The 19,513-nt window shown below is 40.3% G+C and overlaps 1 protein-coding gene across 1 annotated transcript in view; it reads right to left on the reverse strand.

Moving 5' to 3' along the window:
* PLB1 (phospholipase B1) overlaps positions 1–19,513 on the reverse strand; it is a 76,901-nt gene that overhangs the window by 40,128 nt on the left and 17,260 nt on the right. The window contains exons 14-28 of the mRNA XM_014950457.1: positions 15,538–15,606; positions 14,644–14,724; positions 13,082–13,148; positions 12,303–12,361; positions 11,156–11,229; positions 9,748–9,791; positions 8,802–8,910; positions 7,819–7,870; positions 5,813–5,893; positions 4,222–4,287; positions 3,457–3,557; positions 2,448–2,529; positions 1,686–1,790; positions 933–1,028; positions 390–461 (exon numbers count right to left, since the gene is read on the reverse strand). Of these exons, the coding sequence (XP_014805943.1) occupies positions 390–461; positions 933–1,028; positions 1,686–1,790; positions 2,448–2,529; positions 3,457–3,557; positions 4,222–4,287; positions 5,813–5,893; positions 7,819–7,870; positions 8,802–8,910; positions 9,748–9,791; positions 11,156–11,229; positions 12,303–12,361; positions 13,082–13,148; positions 14,644–14,724; positions 15,538–15,606 (1,158 nt within the window). The remainder of the gene's footprint in view (positions 1–389; positions 462–932; positions 1,029–1,685; positions 1,791–2,447; positions 2,530–3,456; positions 3,558–4,221; positions 4,288–5,812; positions 5,894–7,818; positions 7,871–8,801; positions 8,911–9,747; positions 9,792–11,155; positions 11,230–12,302; positions 12,362–13,081; positions 13,149–14,643; positions 14,725–15,537; positions 15,607–19,513) is intronic.

Consider the following 19,513-nt stretch of genomic DNA (forward strand, 5'->3'; position numbering starts at 1 on the left):
CGAGAAGCTTGTGGTCCCACTGCAAGGTAGTCCCGGTGACGTCTCCAGAGCTGTGCTGACCAGTGCCGTCCTTGCTCTGTTTCCCCCACTGAAGCTCTGTCACTCAGATATATACTTGATGATCTTGACTAGGTAGGCCAAACACCCTTCCCTTGTGTTTCGGCCAGCTGTGATGTGTGACTGTGAGGAAGCGTACTCCTAGAATGAGCTTGCCCTCCATCACATGGGTGAGCGCTCCTACTGCTACTGGTGGCAGTTGCACAAAGTACGTGTGGAAGAGTCAGAGACTCCCCTCGTGGAGACTCCACTCCAGGCAGTTGGGTAAAGGCTCTCAGAGTCCCAGCCACCCCTAGCTCCCCCACATAAACACAGACACCTCTGTAGCTTACCGCGCTTGGGCAACTGAGAAGAATCTCATTATCTACTTGCTGATTATCTGTCTTCTCCCCTAAGGGTTCCAGCTGAGGGAAAAGTTGGGTGCACAGAAGAAAAGTAAATGAATATCAGAGAGCAATGGGTAACACTGTGCTACCACCCACTGGAAACCACCTCTGCAGTACAGCAGGACAACTGCAGTGCACTGCACCCACGCTGGCGGCTGCCTCCATGCACTGCTTGTTTGTGTGCTGAGGAGGCTAATTCCCATACACCATGGACACGTCCTGATGATCAACATCCCAGGCAGGTGTCATCTCCCCAAGATGAGTCCCAACACCCCCAGCCTTAACATACCCTGAGATTTACTGTTTTGAAATGATTGGTTTAAGAGTTCAGGTGATCTTTCTTCACATTATCACTCTTTTCCTTTTTAAACACAATTAAGTGTTCAGAAGAGATAGGGTTAGCTACCTAGTAGCTCCCTCGGGTTTTTTGCTGCCAAAGGCAGGATGGAGTGGACAAGGAGTGACCAATACCACCTTTAAAAATCTTACCATGTTGTTCCACAAAGCACGTGCAGCCTGGGAATGGCACTTCTGGCTGAAGTGGAAACAGTCTGGGGCAAAATATGAACGGTCTGGTAACCCCTCCTAGAAAACAAGAAGGGTGCTGTCACAGAGGCAGTAAATATGCAACAAGCTGTGCATTATTCCTTCTCTCTCTCAGTGAGACATCCTTCACTGAGGGATATCTGAGGCCAAGAGAATTAATCTGGGCCTCAGAACACTAGTAACTAAGAAGCCTTTCAAACCTTTTTAACATAGGATTCCAAAGTAATAAGGAATACAGACCACTGTGATTCTGGATACAGAATATCTGGGCACAGATACTGATTGTATTCTTTATTTCCCCTGAGATTCACACATTACAGTCTTTTGAAGAACATGTGTTTTCATATGGAAAAGTCATTTACTAAAGTACTGCAAGGAACTTTGTGACTTATGGGGTATGTAGGGCAAGTGCTCCCTGGTGAAGACTTTGAAACAAATACCTACTGCATGGTTGTCTGACTGCAGTGCAGTGGACTCAGTGCCCCAGATCATGCCTTCAAAGTCTGTATTCCTGTTTCTCATTATCTCCAAGTTATTCCATAAGCATTTTCTGCACTTTTGGATGTTAACTCAACTGAATATAATAATTATTAGGCCAGAAAACTGCTGGTCACATTTACAGCCAAGACAAATTTGAGAAGTTGGTAGAACCGCGCTAGGATTTCATGTAGGGACATTTGTTTTCTTTGGGTTTACCGGTGTTTTCGGCATCTTCACATTCGTCAGAAATGGCTGCATGACCACTGTGAAATCATCTGTAGTGTCATACCTTCCACTCTCCACTAACTGGCGAGTTCTCTCCTACAGAGTCAAAGAAAAGTTGTCACTGTTCCTTCTTTTGTGTTCAGCTCATCGAGTCTGTTCATCCATTTACATCTCACCCAGGGGTTCCCTCTCCCTCGTGCAGAAACTCAGACACAGACGTGGTTTCCAGCTCACGCCAAGCAGCCAAGGAAGCAGTCTTTTTGAGACACGCACCCTTTGCAGAGAGGCAGCCTGGGGATGGCTGCCTGACTTACATGGGCAGGCAGCCTGCTCAGTAATTAGATTTTCTGTCATAAAGATATTCTTCTAGAACCACCGAAGCATTTTTGGTTTGGCCAGCATCCCATGCCCGATGTTTGTTCTTCAGTTATCATGTTCTTTGACTTAATCTGATCTCTAATGAGATAAGTAATCAAAAAAACCTGCTGGCTCTCTGACATACTCTACTTTCTATGACTCTTTAACAATTCTTTGTTTCTCATCTATTTTGTTGTTTTAGTGAATCAGAGTTGTAAAGATCTTGAGCCTATTCCCATCTCCCCCTCACCTTTTTTTTTTTTTTAAATCACAGCTACATATAAGTCATTAAAATGAGTGGAAACTGTCCCCCCACCTCCAAATATTAGCCTCTCTGTGGTCCTTTTATCAACAGGAGGATGACATTAAACCTGTAACAAATGCCACATGCCTTACCTGATACTTTCTGTTAAAGTAGACCAACTTCTTGAACTCATTGGAATTATCCGTAGGATTTACAACACAAGGGCACAGGTCTCTGTGGGATGAGAGGTGGGATGGCAAGGTTTCAGCAGCAGAAGTGACCTCTGGGAAGAGAGGCCAGGGCTGCCTGTGCCGGACACAGCCAGTTCCAGCCAGCTTCAATGAACCCACCACAGGGGACAGCTGAGCTGGTCAGCCAAGATGGTGGTGTCTCTGTAAAAACCTGTTTAGCAAAAGCCAGAAAACACCAAGAGAGGGAGAGGAGGAGAGAACAACAGCAGGAATGAGTAGGAGCTGCTCCATGGCAGAACAAGCACTCCCCTGAAGGGACCACAGCCTGTGGATGAGCCCATGCCAGAGCAGGCAAATGTCTGAAGGACTCCTGCCAGAGCACAGGACAAGAGTGAGAAGGAAGGAGTGGCACAGAGATATCACTACATCCAGACCCCTGTACCATCCGTGCTTCACTAAAGGGATAGAGGGTCTCCTGTGGCAGTAAGAAGGGGAGAGGGAGAGGTGCTTGGAGTGAAGTTGAGCCTAGGAAGGAGGGAGGATTGGAGCTTTAACTGTTTACCTTTCTTTGTTCATTTCCCAATACCTAAATCAGTAATTAAATATTCAAGCTAATGGACAATAAATTCAGTTAAATTTCCCAAGTCAAGTCTGTTTTGCCTGTGATGGTATGTGGTAAGTGATTTTCTTGTCTTTATTTTGACCCATGTAATTTTGACCCAGTAATAAGTCATTAAACTGGCATGTCCACAAGAAGTGGTAACAGCAGGGCTCAGATAGAGAGACAGTGACAGACGGGTATTTCTACATGCTATGTTGAAATCAACGTGTAGGTACGTGATCATACACAGAGGAAGGTGCTTAGTGGTCTGAAATACTAGAAGCTTTAAGAAAAAAGAAAGTTCCCCAAGAAGACCTTGCAGCCATCTGTGAGCAACAGTGAGAGCTGTAACAAAAATCATCTTCAAACCTCATCAGCCACTTTGGGCAACCATTGTTTGGTGTCGTGTACAGCTCCCGGAGGCTTGTTATGGAAAGTATTGTCACCAGGTTCACAAATGCCCGTGGAACCTGCCAAGAGAATAAGCAAACCCATAGCTAACGTCCAGAGCACAGAGTGCCATCTTTGCCCCTACACAGCCACAGCAGACCTCAGGCAGCAGCCTGCTGACTTGGGCAGCTTGCATTAGTTATAACTTTCTAAACAATTAATCCCCTACACATATAATACTAAATTACAGCCCCCGTCTGTGCTGCCTAGTTCTTTTTTAAATGCTGATGGAGGTCACTTGAAAATTATGACTTCAAAAAGATCCAAATAAGTTGTTAAAAGTCTCGGCACAGCTCAGACACCTACTAACTCTTTGAGTATTCTCATTGTCCTCACCCATATCTGGAACATAAGATTCTCTCTCAATGACCACACAAAATATACTTATTTGCAGCATAATGAACAAGCAAAGCATTTTGTAGCCATTGAATACCATATGTTTATTCAATTTTGTTACAAAATTTTTTACGTTACTTGCCTACAGCACATCAGCTATAACTGAGCACATCCTTGTTCCTTCAGTAAAATATTTCTCCACACCTTCCAGCCTCTCACAAAGAGAGCAAGCATAAGCAGTGCTCCACAGATGAAAGCAATGAACAAAATTCTCAATCAATAATCAGTGACCACTTTACAAACAGAACACAACTGTCCATTCCCACATACTAGAAAAGTTTGTTTTACCTCTCTGTGAAGCATGTCCAAAGCTTCTTGCAGATTGTTGGTGTAGTTTTCAGGAGAATAGCGTACCTGTTGAAGCGAGAGGACTGAATTTTGCTATCAGTTTACTCAAGCTGGCACAACAGTGACTGGCTAGTGAGCTAGCTCTCACAGACTGCTTTCACAGCACCATTCATGTTTCTAACTCTCAGGTCAAGAGTAAAAGAGTTTTAGGCAAAACTGTCTTTGCTTTTCTTCTTTCCCCATCACAGCTGTCTCACATGTAATAAAAGATCTAGTGGCCACTGGATACCAGTGAGAGAGCAGATTAAGGGGGCATTATCAGGCACCACCACATCCTTTATCCCCAGGCTTGCTTGGGGCAGTCTTAAAAGCATGGCTAACAACTCACTGACAGGGACTGGCTTTGGGAGAGACCAGTTTGTGTAAAAGTAAGTTTGTTTCTGCTATATGGTAAATTAGCAACATGCCTCCCATATGCTCTTTACCTGCCACAAATTATAACTGGCAAAGCTCAGGCATTTAGCTGGAAATATATACTTGCTTCTCAGCAGTGAAATTTTCATGTTCTATTTGAGTGGTTTAAACCCTCTAATCTAATTGACTCAAGTAATCCAACTTTTATTTCCTCACTTGTGGAACTATTCGACAGTCAAATAAACTTCCTTATGAGAAACACCTATCTTATTTTCAGCCTTAATTCTCTTTGATTTAATTTCAAGCAGAAGTTCATTGAGAGCCCCACTGGCCTACTCCACAGAGCTAGACAGCTCAGTTCCCTTATTCATTTCCTAAATCACAGCTCACCAAGAGCATTGTGATTGGCAGCACTTGTGGCTGTGCAACATAAAGGAAGTACCACTGTGATCTCTGAATGGTATCTCCTTGCCACCCACACTCATGTGTGACTGCCATTTTGCATCTGGGTCAGGAGCAGAAGGTAGGAAGAGTTCATTTCCTCCTTCCTTGTTTTATAATCGTCTTACTGTGCTGCTTTACCATTTTTCCTGGTCTAAAATTAATCACGCGGAATTAAAGGCATGGGTTCTGCTGTTTTTAAGTAGGTAAGACTCATCACTAAGTGAGGAGTCTGCCACAGCCTTTCACCTTCTCTGTACTCACATATACCAAAGGCTATATATGGTATGTATATATATTATATACAAATAAGATACATACTACATTATATATAATTGCATCAGCATGAGCTGTGGGTAGAACCATTCCCATAACACTGAAACTGGTAAGAGACCACCAGGTCAGACTTAGGAGTGTGACTGTGCACAGGGCACAGAAGAGCAAAAACCTTTGACCTTTTATCTACACGTTGTAAAGTGACTAGATAATGTCAAGTTACCGTAGTTAACAGCAAAACAAAGTAGCCACACTTATGTAATTTACAGGTGTTCTAAAGATATCACTTCTTTTATCATAACATCAAGTTGAACAACCTGAAGGTCTCAGTACAGTTACATTCCAGAGCTGCACAAGTAAGACCTACCTTATTTTAGTGTCACCCTCTGAGTTTTGCCCTCTCCCCCACTGCATAGACACCCTATGCCCAGGCTGGCCCTGGAGGCAGCAGGGGACTTACTGGATCCTTGCAGAAATCGCATAGGTCGTTTCCTCCTATGAAAAGCGTTATGACCTTCCAGTCAGTCTGCAAATTTATTCTCTGCACACAGAAGGAAATGGAATAGAAAGTTATTAAATAAAAAAATTAAATTAAAAAAAATTAAATAAAAAAAAATAAGGGAAAAGGGGCAGGCAACACAGTAAACACTAATTTAACATTTCTCAGGGTACCTGGCTACAGTTCTCTACACACCCACAACAAAAATGATTTTGTATTCATGACTGAAGGCACAGAAACTACTTATGATCTAAATAAGGTTTACAGTATCAGTAGCACCATGTAAAATTATATTCTTTAGAAAACTATTGCTCAAAATCCATGTGTATACTTTTCTTAGCAATATCTTGTGTATATACTGAGAGACTCCTCCCGCAGTTCTAGGAATATATCTTCATTGCAAAAATGATGATGTATGTCCTACTGTGTCATAAATAATGCAGCTATCCTGCTGGAAAACCCTGGAGGGCATTATATTTCGGTCTTGCTGTGAGACAAACTGCAAAGAATAGAGTGGCAATATTAAGTCTATCTAACAATACTGGTAGAAAATTATAGCACTTTTTCCTCTGAAGGCACTTTACAAAGGGATGGGTAATGCAAGGTAATTACGCTTCAATAAACACACAACTTCTTAGCTTTGAGGAAAGGTTCAGATACGATCAGTACCATATAGCGGATGTTGTACTCAATATGTTAACACTTCAATTTCAGTGCAAAACACCACCAAGAAAAGTAGCAACGGTACAGCAGCCTCAAGTGGCTTAAAAACATATCCCAACTAGTAAATGTGCTCTTCAGTAGTTTGATCTCAAAACGTACTTATCCAAATTAAGAGAGGGGAAAATTTTCCTCCTGCATTAACCAAGTGTTTTAAAGAAGAGGAAAAAAAAAAAAAGGAGTTCTTAAATCAAAGATATCTGACATCCAATATGAACATGCCTTCTTGTTAGAAGGAAGTCTAGTAAATAAAAGGTATTTGTATTCATTTCTGTTGTGTGACATTTCCAAGCTGATAAATACAACAGAATAATACCTAGAAGCCTTGAATTATTTGAATGAAAATCATCCAACTGCTTCATTGTTAGTTGCTATCCCTTTTAATCTCATTTCAGATACAACCAGAGTGAAATCTTGTTTACAAGAAAGTGAATCAAAAAAGAAAGGCACTGCAAATATTTTTGCCAATATGCATTCACCAGAGTATTTATACTAGACATGCACACACAGTTATTTTGAAGGCTTTTTGGTTGCTTTCCAAATGCATAATTGGAAAGCCAAATTAACATCATGTAACTTAGGTCACTGATTGCATCGCACATTCATCATATTACAAATAGCAAATATTCAAAGCACTAGTTGAGGTGAAAAACATGCAAGTGATCTAAGCCTAACACATGTTTTACAGACCATTAATCAAATAATTCCTAACAACAAAACTGTAAGTCAAAAATCAGTTGATGAAGAAGCGAAAGAAGGGACTAAATTGTTTTTAAAGATAACAAGTCCTTTCCTTACTCTACATGTTCACTCCACGCAATTTTCCACTTGAAAAGCTTGACCTCAACGTACTAGCATGTATCATTGCTGCTGAAAAAACCGCGTGCTCACAAGATAATTAATGGTACCACAGCAAAATCCTAGCAGAGAAAAAGTTCTGTCATCTTACAGGGTGACATAGGCTGGGAGGGGAAGCAACAGCACTGTATTACCAACCACTTGTGGTAAAAATGATAAAATGATTACAATTTGATGGGGTTTGATAGTAACTATCACATGCTGGTACAAATTCATTTAAGATGAAGCCACAGGTTATTTTGTACTGACTCACATTCTGCACTAGGGAATGTTACACTGCACACAGTTGTACCCATAGCTTTAATGTTCAGCATCAGCTGTTGGTCTGCTAGAAGCTAATGATGCCATACAACTTCATTCTAAAGATATTAATGATGTGTTAAACTCACAGTATCATTCTTTATGCGGTCCACCAGCCTTCTAACCTGTGCAGGAACATGTCTAAAAATAAGAGAAAAATAGAATCATAAAAGTAAAATAATGGAAATAAAAAAAGGAATCCTGCATAGCCAGCAAGGCAAAGAGGAAAGCTGATGAATAGACATCCCTCACATATTGGCTAAAAACCCTGGGACTGTCCAATCTTCATTGAATGAAAGGTATGACACCCAAAAAAGGCTATGTTTTGAGACAGTGATGGAAAAAAATGAGAAAATTATTAGTATCCAACAGGCACTTGACCATTTTGCAAGTGCTGCATAGTTACACATTTTACAAGCTATATAGAAAATGCACTGTGCTACCACAAAATAAATGCATTTTGCTCCTTCCCAACATCATACAGATGCTATTGATACACATATCACTGAAGCATCCATGCACGTATCAATGTTACTACATGGCCTCAAGCCACTGAAGCATGTCTTATAAGAAGTGTTCCCAAGAGAAAAAGATATGATAAGAATTTCACTGAAGACAGAACATAATGGTCTTTAGTTGATTCCCAGCTCTGCCACAGACTGACCATATGCAATCCATGATTTTCTCTTAGTTTCTCTAAGAACTCTTGTTCCTGCTTACAAGAGGGTTTGAATATACCTCCTATAAAACAGGGAAAATTTTTCTCTGCCTCACAATAGGGATGTGAAGCTTTCCAAGCTGTGCCTGTAAAGTGCTTTGGGCTTCTTGGTTGAAAATACTAGAGAAAGCATTGCTTTTGCTGCTAATTTATTTGACATAGATCAGAAACATTGCAAAGTCGCCATCACATTTCTTGACCTTCATGCTAGAGATGGGCCAAAGAAATATATTTGGGTTTGTCTACCAGCATTATTGCACTCCTACCAAAGCCCAGGGTTTGAGACTTTTTTAGTTAGAATGGAGTTTTAAAGAAAAATCAACTTTCTATTAAAATTAAAAGTTTTCATCTTACTCTGCACGATTCCCTGCCACAGCTTGGTTGAGTGAAGCACTAGCTGTAGTCTCCTTTCCAGTGCCAGTGGAATACCCTGTCAGGGATGGGTTGAACTCACGAAGAATGTCTGTAGAAAAAGACAGCACCCTGAAATATTTCTTACTGCAGCAGGCAGCAAATGACATTATAAAGTTTAGATTTTAGTAAAAGACCATTAAAAAGCTTTAAGAGATACTTATAAAAAAATAACCTTTAAGTATAATAAACATGGAGATTCATCACCATACAACTATTTCATTGCCTTCAAGATTTCTGAATTGTACGAATTCATGTATCTCACAACCTAACATGATCATCTTGGCTAGCAATGCCATTTGCCTGGAAAGTGAGGCTGAGTAACCCTATGCTCAGGCAGGAGACTCTCATGCCATCATACTCTAACTGCAGATGGGTTGGAATGAAATCCTTTAGCGTGATCTCCCCAGATGTATTAACTGCAAAGACCTAAGATTCCCTTCTAGATCTTAGGTTACAAACCAGCCTTACAAACACCCCAGATCTAAAATGCCGTGACCTCTAAAAAGCATGTAAAATCTGATCTTGTAATGTGATTCTGCTCTTGCCTAGAACAACTTTCCCATACAGTCAAAACAGCTTCTTTAGGCTATGATCTATGATCTTTGATTCATCTCTCCCCGGGACATTTTGGGCAGAACTATAACCTACAGAAGAATACTGAAATAACCAAACTCCTAGGAATTACAAAATACATTGTTAAGTCACACACAGCAAATTACAGCCTGGTCATTATGCAACTTTTACTCAACACTGGACATTGAATACAAAGGGATTGGTTTTGTCAGGCTACAAATTGTAAATCTTTCTTCATGTCTTCTTTTATAATAATAGTTGTTTTAATAAACAGCTCTATATATTTATCAAGTTTACAGGAATAGGCACTTACTTGCTAGTGTTGTGACTGTGCTTATGTTTTGATCTCCTCCAACACTGTTAAAAAGAAAGAACAAGGAAGAAGTGTTCCAATATATGATGGACTTGGTAAGGCAGTGGACTAAGTAAGATAGCTCCCCCTCATGGGGTTTCTACACATGTACACAGCACGTTCTCTGGTGGTTGTACAAAGTCAAGGCAAGCCCTTTTGGTGCATACCAATGGGGTCACAAAATCAGAGGTTCAGTCATAATCATATTAAAAGCCCTGTATACTAGAGCTGCCCTTCTAATTCCCTCACGTGTCTTGGCATGTGTTCAAACCTAGCTGAAAGAAACGAGATTTTTTTAAAAGCTGCCATCTTTGCTATTGTTGTCCCTATGAAAATATTTTTATTACTTCCATTTTTAGTCAACAAATCCTTTGTATCCATAACAACAAGTTCTAAAAGCATATATGTCAGTGATAAGTATAGTCAATACCTTTTTGCCCCCCATTTCACTCTGCTGAAAGACTACTAATAGACTAATAAAATTCAACATATGCCTATGTGCCCTTTACTCTCCTTCATGCTGTTGAAAATTTTAGTATACTTCTTCCTCCAAAATGCCAGTAGATTATTATTATTAAAGATCAAAATACAAAAAGTTGGACTTAGGACACCTCTATAGTATCCCTTTAATTTGGAACAGAATATTTTGAAGTGCTTTAGTACCTGTTTAAACTTCTTACAGACCTGCAGTGACTCACATGACTAAGAATTGATGAACAGAAACTCAGCCTGACGGGTTTGGTTTTAAACCATGCTGTTGCAGAACAACAAGTGAACATAACTGCTTTTCTTCAGAGTTGCTTTTTGACCTATCTAATAAAATGCTGCATATATAAGAGTCTGTAGTGAGTCATAACTGATAAACTGTTCTGCATGATGCAAGCAATACTGGGAAAGGGTTAAGGAAATAGGTACAGCACATGAAACAGCAGCAGCAAAAAAAAAGATCCCATTTTGACTTTTTGTAGACCACCGATTTTAAATAAGATGAATGGGTGACGTGGGCCACAACAGGGAAGAGCAGACAGGATACATGAAGAGCAGAGGCAGAAATGCAGAATGGGGAAGTGGTGCAATGCCACTGGGATCTAGAAGTCCCCTTTGCAATAGCTACAACTGTCTGAGGAGAAGACCCTGTCTTAACATCTGTGCATCCAGGCTTATTCCTGCCATGCTACATCATACTCTAGATAGCCACTAGTTTGAACATTTTATTTATCATATATAATAGCATAACCATGTGCCTCCACGCAAAATGTAAAGTCACATTCTCTCTCCACGAGCCTTCATTTGCTACAAAACCAAGTACACATACCAAAACACAAGAAAATGGATTCGGTCCCACTAAGGGGAAATTTCTGGGACTCACCTCCAAGAAACACCTCGGTATTGAGTTATGACATCCAAAAGATTGTTAGGTCTGGCTGCTGCCCCATTGGCTGCCTGGAAGCAGAAGAAAAAAGGGAGCTCACCTTCAGAAAATAAGAATTGCTACAGTAACTAGTTCTCTGACTGATCCTAATGAAAATAGTTAAAGAGTAGATTAACGAAGCAAGCTACATCATCTTCCCAAAATATAACAGATCCTTGTTCTCAAGAAGATCAAGGTCTGAAGATATTTTAACTCTGCTCCAGTGAATTATCCTCTTCTATCAACTTCTTGATTAGATCAAGTGGGGAAAATAATAGGTTAAGAATGTTCAAAATACTCACATAATTCTAAATTTAAACAAGGAATAAATAAAATGGTCCTGAATGAATAATTTATTATAATGTTCCTCACATTAAAAAGTGGTGCAGTGATTTTACATCTTCCCTCCCCCAGTTTCCCCAAGAAGGGAGATTACTAGGATTTAATGGGGTAATTAGCACAGAACACATAAGAAACATGAATTATGATATGCACCACAAAGCAATTGTCACTGATAGGAGAATCGCAGCCAGTCTAGGGGTAATGAGTTTATATAATTTTTTTTCAATACTGTTTCTGGAACTATCTCAAGGTAAGTTACACTTCATACATCTGATGATTTATTGCAATTTTACTCAAATATTTAGTTAGTATAAATAGATATAGCTTATAGGCTTTGGTATTGTCATATATATATGTTAATCATACCATATATATACACACATAGATACAATTAGCCGCAGATTTTTTTCTTTCTATTTATGCTGCTTACTAATAGCTTTGAAGGCAAAAACCTTGGGAGTTGCCTAGAATCAATAAAGGCAATTGCTGCAAGCCCACTCGAGGAGGCTGGTTTTGCTGCTGTGCAATCTAATGTTGTGGCTCTTCATTGTGTGGCACTCTTGTAGACTTTAAATGGGAACTGTGCACTCAGATTAGACTCATGATACCAGTCAGCCAAGGTGGGCTATGGAAAGGAATATGTGAGCCAAAAATGTTTGGCTCAATAGGGCGTAACTGTATGTACTTTACTTCTTGGATAAAAGTTCAGAAATGTTTTTTCATTACTTGCTTTGCTGATGGTTATCCAGTGATCTTTACTTACTGTGAGTGAATCTCCCAGGGCAGCAATCACCTGAATATCTGCCGGTCTCAAATTATGAACTAATAAATAAAAGATAAAGGCAGTGTAAGAGAAAAAGAGAAGAAAGAAAACTTCAAATTGTGATGGTTATCAACATTTTTCCTTAGAATAAGCATAAAGCATTGCAAAGACAGTATTTTAATATTTGTAACAGCATCAGCTCAGAATGACAGACACTGACAGGCATCAAATGAGAGTGGTTCTTGGTACCATAGCTGGCCATTAGCTACAGTGACAACAAAGGCAGTAAGATTTCCATCTTGCTTCTCTGCTTACTCAAATTCCTTTTAACCAGTGGAAATGACTGAAAAGCAGGCACAGCTCTGATACCAGCTCAGGGTGGAAATCTGGGGACAACCACAGCTTCTGAGGGAAGACAAAACCCACCCAGGGACAGAATTCCACATGGCTTTTTGCAGCCCAGACTGCATTGACAAAAGCCCCTACTTCACACATACTGAGATTTCACATCTCTTCAACTGAAGTACCCAACTACCTCCTATCTTCTCCTCTGTCACTTTGTATGTGGAAGGTGCAGTTGCATAAGCTTTCACCATCCTTGAGGGAGAACTTACATCTTGCATATAACTACTACGTTGTTCCAAAAGTATCTTAAAAGCCACAGTGAGCAGAGTGCACTGCTTCAAAGAAAAGTGTACCTTTCCTAATAAAACCCAGTTCCTGTTCCATTTCTATCATCAAATGAAGTAGCTCTATAAGAAAATTGCATAGGACTGTACCTGAAACGGGAACTGTATCGGATGGATCCCGGTCAAAACAGGGAACATTTGTTCCATAACTCCTCTCCTGAAAAGACACAAAGGGCAAGACTTCTCATCAGACTCACTATACTCCGGTCACGATAATCCATTTATGCTCCAGAGAATTACATTAACAAATTTCCCACTTATGTACTTCGTATACACCTACCCAGCTCAGCCTGTCCTCAGGCTGTGCCTACAATTTTCCTTTCAAGGCAGACAAAGGCTCAGTCTGCTCAGAAGTCGCATGGCCATATTAGTGCAGCACGGCTCTTGCCTACCAGTGGGGCCAGTTATTTCAGACTCTGTGCTGTGTTCAGCTACACAACATTTTGCGTGGCCACGCTCTGAGCTAGGTGAGCTTGCATCTTTTTTGCAAGAAACTGTTTGAATAATTCTGGGATATCCCAGCACAAAACCGTACCTTTGTCAGCAGGCCACGAGCCTGCCTTCTCCCTGCGCAGCCCTCTACGTGCAGCCAGGGATTTGCCCTCCTGGCTCTTTCAGGTTGCCACCTACCGATGGAAGCACCCCCAAGGTCCACTGTCAGTGAAAACTGTCAGATACCAAAGCAGACCATTGCACAAGACCCAAGGACGTGTTTGCAACAAGTTTCTCTACACAACTCCTTAAGGAGGCTAACTTGCCTAAGGAAAATAAATTTGTGTGTCTTGTCCCATTGTTTCATTTTGTGTTTTTTTAATTTAAAAAAACCCACCACAAACCAAACAACAAAACAACAGCCCACAAACATAACACAGTGCTGCTTCTTGTCTCCTACACCTTAACTACTACCAAATATCAGAGTGGTAGGTACCATTGGCACATGCAGAGGTCTATATACCCTGAGTAACTAACAAAACTGTTGGCATTGTACTAAAATGTGAGGAGAAATGTGTATTCCAATGACTTATAGGCCATTTTGAGTGCAGACATGGTCTAGACACTGTGTTCTGGGGCATGAAAATGAGCATTATCATCTCCCTCTGTAGCTGCTTGGGAGTACCAAGTTCCGCTCAGAATCAGAATACCATGACTAAAAAAAAAAAGCACAGCTGTTTATCTCTGCACATCTAATCTGCAACTACCTCACACAAAAAAAAAGAAAGTAAAAATAAAAATCCATTGTTCTTTGGTTTTACTATGTCATAAACAAGATGAAATCAGACCCACACAGTGGTGCCACACTGATCTGATCTAGTTTCCTCCCGGACTAAATGGCTCTATTTTCACCATCTTCTTACCCCAGAGATATTAACATTGTTACCCAGATGTTTAAAAAACATTTTTAACAGTGAAGGCAAACTTAGTTTAGGCTGGCTGAATACACCTATCTTAAACCACATTCTACAAAATCCACCAAGGAGAAAATTTGTTATTAAGCATCTGACTATTTAGTCAAGCATAAAAATAAAGAGATGGAGCTTTGTATTTAGTTTTCCCAGGTAGCATTGTTTCATTAAGCTACACCACACTCTCACCCACCTGCCCCACTGCCTAGAATACATTCAGTCCATATGATGCCAACAGTCCTACTATACCTGAGATGTTTCTTTGGTGTTCAATGTCTCCGAGGGAGATGAGTAGTTACTATTTCTATATGTGAACAAATATGGATTTTCCTGCAGAGTGAAGAGAGTATGTTTACCGATGTTAGTGGAAATACAGTCAGCTGATGTTGAAATCTTCTGGCTAGGTTTTTCAAGAGAAGAAACTCTTGACAGTATTATATTTCTGAATGAACATTGCACTAGTGAAGTAAACCAGGTTAGACCTGAAAATTAAGCCCCGGTATGCTCTAGGCACAGCACCATCTCTTGCCTTAAACCTGACATCAAACAAAATGCATAACTCAGTTTCTTTAATGCTTTAATTGCTGTTCAGTGAAGCTTTTGGATGACAGTAATATTTTATCAGTATTAAGTTATCTAAGTTAGAGTTTAAATGCAAAAACATTCAAGAACTTGTTCTTTGAACCAGAGATCCTGAAGATAGTACTGGGCTATTGACAGCTCCAGGGACTAAAATAGTTAAACCTGGTAGCAGACAGAATCAAATCACAGAAAGGCTAAATTATATAAAATACACGGATTGAATTTCATTGCTGACACAGATTTTAATACTGATAATAGACTCCTGATATCCGCAATTAATAAATTCAGATTAGCTAGTTATATTTTGAAAAAAAAAAGATCTGACACAGTAAGCTGATTTAACTAGATTTTGTCCAAAGTTCTTGTTTTCAGAGTTTCATCTTTAGAAAATAAAGAGTCTGTGTCAATGAACTTCAAGACAATAAATTATTAACAGTTCAGTATCATCCCAGGTAAGTGCACATTCCCAAGAATTTCAGAAGACGATGACAAGAGTATTTGAAGACTTAGAAATTCTGCAGAGAGTAGATAAAAATCACAGTAATAAGGAAATCCTTTTACCTGGGATGGACACTGGACCTGAAGCATTTCTGTGAAATCATAAGGGTGCTTCTGTCCAACTGGCTCCATCTGGAAAGGGAGAGAACAGAAGACTTGTACACATGCTGTGTGGGGGAGGGAAGGGAGAACATCAGCAACGTAAAGGCTCTAGCATCTGGAGTTTTTCCATTAGATCCGTATATATATTTAAAAACTTGTTTTGCTTATGATAAATATTTATCTGTGTATAACATACCACATGTACACCTACAAAAGCAAGGAAATGAAAACAAGGCCTCTCACATGATTAGACTGTCATCCCATCATCGTTAAGCATCCACACATTAACTCTGCTGTAGGGAATGCGGAACCTGTAAGCGTTTTTCCCACAAGGCACTGATCTCATACCACAGCATTCAACTGCTTGCAGTCAAGTCACTATTTATCAGCTTAAGCACAATAACTGTGGAGATGCTCTAGAACAGTATAGCTTAAACCATCCTCATGATTAGTTTCCCCCACTTACGGTATGCAGTTTAAACTTTACTAAGATATGCAAGCCAGTTGTACTTCCCAGCTGGGCTGAGTATGAGAAAGCAAAAGATGGGTTGCCACAGCTCTGCTGCCAGGTAACAACTCTTTGCAGCAGTCTGTCCATCCTCCCAGGCCTCATCTGCTACATGTCTTTTGTCTTCTCCCAGGCCGTGAAACCACGCTCATGAACATTTGAGAAAGGCACCGTTGGGAGATCTTTCTTCAGTTTTCTACAGTATATAGTTTTCATACAAAGGAATAAAGAAAGTAAAGACTTGTGCGTGGGAGGAAAAGCAACTCTGAGTAGAATGAAACTTTGAAGTAAAATGGTATTACTGAAACTCCTTGGAAAATGCAGCTTTTACTCAGATTATATATTGAAGGCTTGAGTAAGTCCACATCACTTCACCTCAGAGGCAAAAAGTACAAACTCCCTAATATAAACAGAAAACTAAAAATCTTCCATTTGGTGGTACATTCACATTACATTAACCTTTTTCCATCTGTTTATGAGCACTATCTTTATGTACTCCCTCTGCTGCAATTCATTTTGTTGAGAAGTCAGAAACATGGAGTGTAACACATTAAGATCACTTAATATCATTAAGATCAATCCTCTGGTGGCTGTACAGCATGCAACTAAAAGCTTGCTAATTTATCCTACCTTCCAGAACTATTTCCTTATCTACATTTTCACACATTAGACAACATGAAAAGGTGCACTCAAACTCTGCACAGAGGCTTAAAAATATTTATATTTGTTGGGCACCTTCTAAAAAGATGGAGAAGGAATTGTTGTTCATGTAAAACTATGGAATTATTCAAAACTCAATACTGACAGCACAAAATGATAACTACCACAAAGAATCATTTCACCTGTTCAGGCACCTTGCAAGGTGCTAATTAAATTGCAATCACACCCAAAGGAGTTGGCCACTGTTTTAGATTCCTCAGTGAATGCCTGCTCAGTCTGCACCAGCAGCAGCAGCTGCCAGAAGCAGCAGATTATAGAAGAGACAGGATTGAAGGCACTGAAAAATACAGCAATAACAGGCTTGACGTCACCGGTACATTCTGGGCAAGGATGTTATAATCTGTTTTATTTATTCCCTCAATGAAAATAATGGGAAAATTCAGAGAAATAGAGAAAAGGTTTACAGAGCTAGATATTCTTTACAAGAAGCCTTCGAAGAAACAGAGCTGGTGCGTTTTTGAGAGAGAGAGAGGAATAAAAGGAAGGACATGCAAAATAGTGAAGCTCAGAAAAAAGATACACCGGAAGCTGGTACTTTCTTGTCATCCTCAGACAAAACAAAGCTATTTAATGGCATTCTTAAAAAAAAATATTCTTCTTCCAGCACAGAATGATCCCACAGAACATGGGACAACCGTGATATTTCTGGGCTAGAAATGAATTTCAAACACCTGTATGTTGTTGGGATTAAGAGATGAGAATTAATTTCTCCAGGAAGCAATTCATTCCAGGTGGCTCAGAGACACTGTTCTCCCAGCAGAGACCAACAGCTCCCATGCAGCGGAGCTGTAAGGTCCTGGTCAGGAAAATGAGCACCATGCCTGCGTTGTGGTCAGCCAAAGCCTCCCCTGAATTCTAGCACCTCTGTTATGCAGGCTGGTGAGCGTGCGGGTCTGCTCTGGTACCGCAGCAGTTTCCAAGTCCCTAAATAAACCCCTGAACACGAAAGAGAGGCACTGGCAGCCTCCCGCAGTGCTGTTCCCATTCGGGTTATTGCCTGGTTTGAGTTACTCTCTTGGTTGGCAGATAAGGTTTTTTTGGTGGTCTTTTCTGTTACACAAAAAAATGCCAGACACAAGAGCAAGAGTTCTTGTTTAAGTTTTCTATACACATGAAAGGAGCTTTGCCCCCAGATATATTTCCGGAGGTAAAATTGTAGGCATTTGACAACATTAATGAATTAGGCTCTCTGTAGTAAACATAAAAACTGTCCAAATAAACAACCAACTTCTCTCAGCTTTTCCTAGGTACCCAATGTCATTTTGCTGACTGGTCTCTGATGTGCTCAGTATACGAATTGCATAGTTCTTAGATAGCTAGAAATGCTTTGGTGAAATATCTAGCCATGCCTAGGACAACTCCTTAGCACTTGCTAGCTCAGCTGCTTCTCAGCCAGACTGAAGGGCAGTCCAACTGCCAATTGCCACTAGATTTTCAAGGTTTTGCCCTTTGGCCAATAAGCAGGTAATCATTCCAAGAAAGAGGCTGGTACCAAGCCTCCAAACAAGGTAAGGGCAGACAGCAGGAGGAGGAAAAGTCTCCGAGTGCAGTTCTCTGGCACCTCCTCATTCTGCTGTGTTTGCTGCTTGGCAAGTGATGATCTTGATTTCTTATCAGTTCCCAATACTGTTTTGTGGGTTGATGTGTGCTTTTTTTAAAGCAGTCAGCATAAACCATTAGCTGGACTTCCCAGTAGAATTAGAATGACCTTCACCTTGACCTGCCAGTGTTTTTTACACTGAAAGCATCTTTCATATCATCTCCTTTTACATCATGCCAGAATACCATGACAGGCAAGCAAGGAACCTGCCCAGGGAGGTGCATTTCTGATGACTGCCAGCTGTACTAAGAAAATTCCACTAAGACAAAGAAGAGGCAGGAAAACAGAGGGCAAAAAAGAGTTGTGAAGGGAGTACTACCATTCCTGTACCCTCCCTTCAAACCAGTAGAAAGATGTGGTTTTGACACATTTTGCTCTTCCTCCAGATCACCTAGGCTGTCCCCTCACCAGAGGGACCACCTCACACTGAGGAAAAACACTGAAATAAAGTTGGTATTTTTCTCCTTTACGACAATCCTCTGGTTCTGGTGGCTGCCCAGCATGCTCACTGCCTGAGACTGGCTAACTGGCTCTAACACATTCACATTTTTTTCACCTCTGCTGTTTCCACAAAATGCTCCTAGTAGTTAAAGCAACAATAGAGGAACACACCAAAGAATGGGTTGCTCAGGGACAGAGAGCAGCAGACAAAATTAAGTCTGTGCAGAGAAGGGGGAAACATGGACAGAAAAATCAAGCAGAAGAAGGCTCTTCTGCTAGCAGAAGCTGTAAAGAAAAAAAAATTCTCTGAAGGGACAGAAGGAATTTGTTGCAAACTAAGTGTAAGAATTTGAGAGGGCAGGAAAGAGAAATTAGTGCTGGGTTAACTGAGTATGTTTGCTTGACTTATTAAACTTTGAGAGAGAAATCCCCTTCTACAGAACCTTGATCTGAAGAAGGCAATACACTGGTTTCAGAATGGGAATGATACCATCACAAATCCTTGTAACAAAATTCAAGATGCCTAATATTGGCATTCTGCATAAACTGAAATCTAAAAAGCTGGACAGTAAGAAGCCACAGGAAAAAAAAAAAAAAAAAAAAAAAAAAAAAAAAACAAAAGTCTAGATTTGGGGAAAAAAATAAAAAGTGAAGCCCATTAAAAGCCC

This window comes from Calidris pugnax, unplaced genomic scaffold (assembly GCF_001431845.1).
Source record: "Calidris pugnax isolate Ruff unplaced genomic scaffold, ASM143184v1 scaffold24, whole genome shotgun sequence".
NCBI lineage: Eukaryota > Metazoa > Chordata > Aves > Charadriiformes > Scolopacidae > Calidris > Calidris pugnax.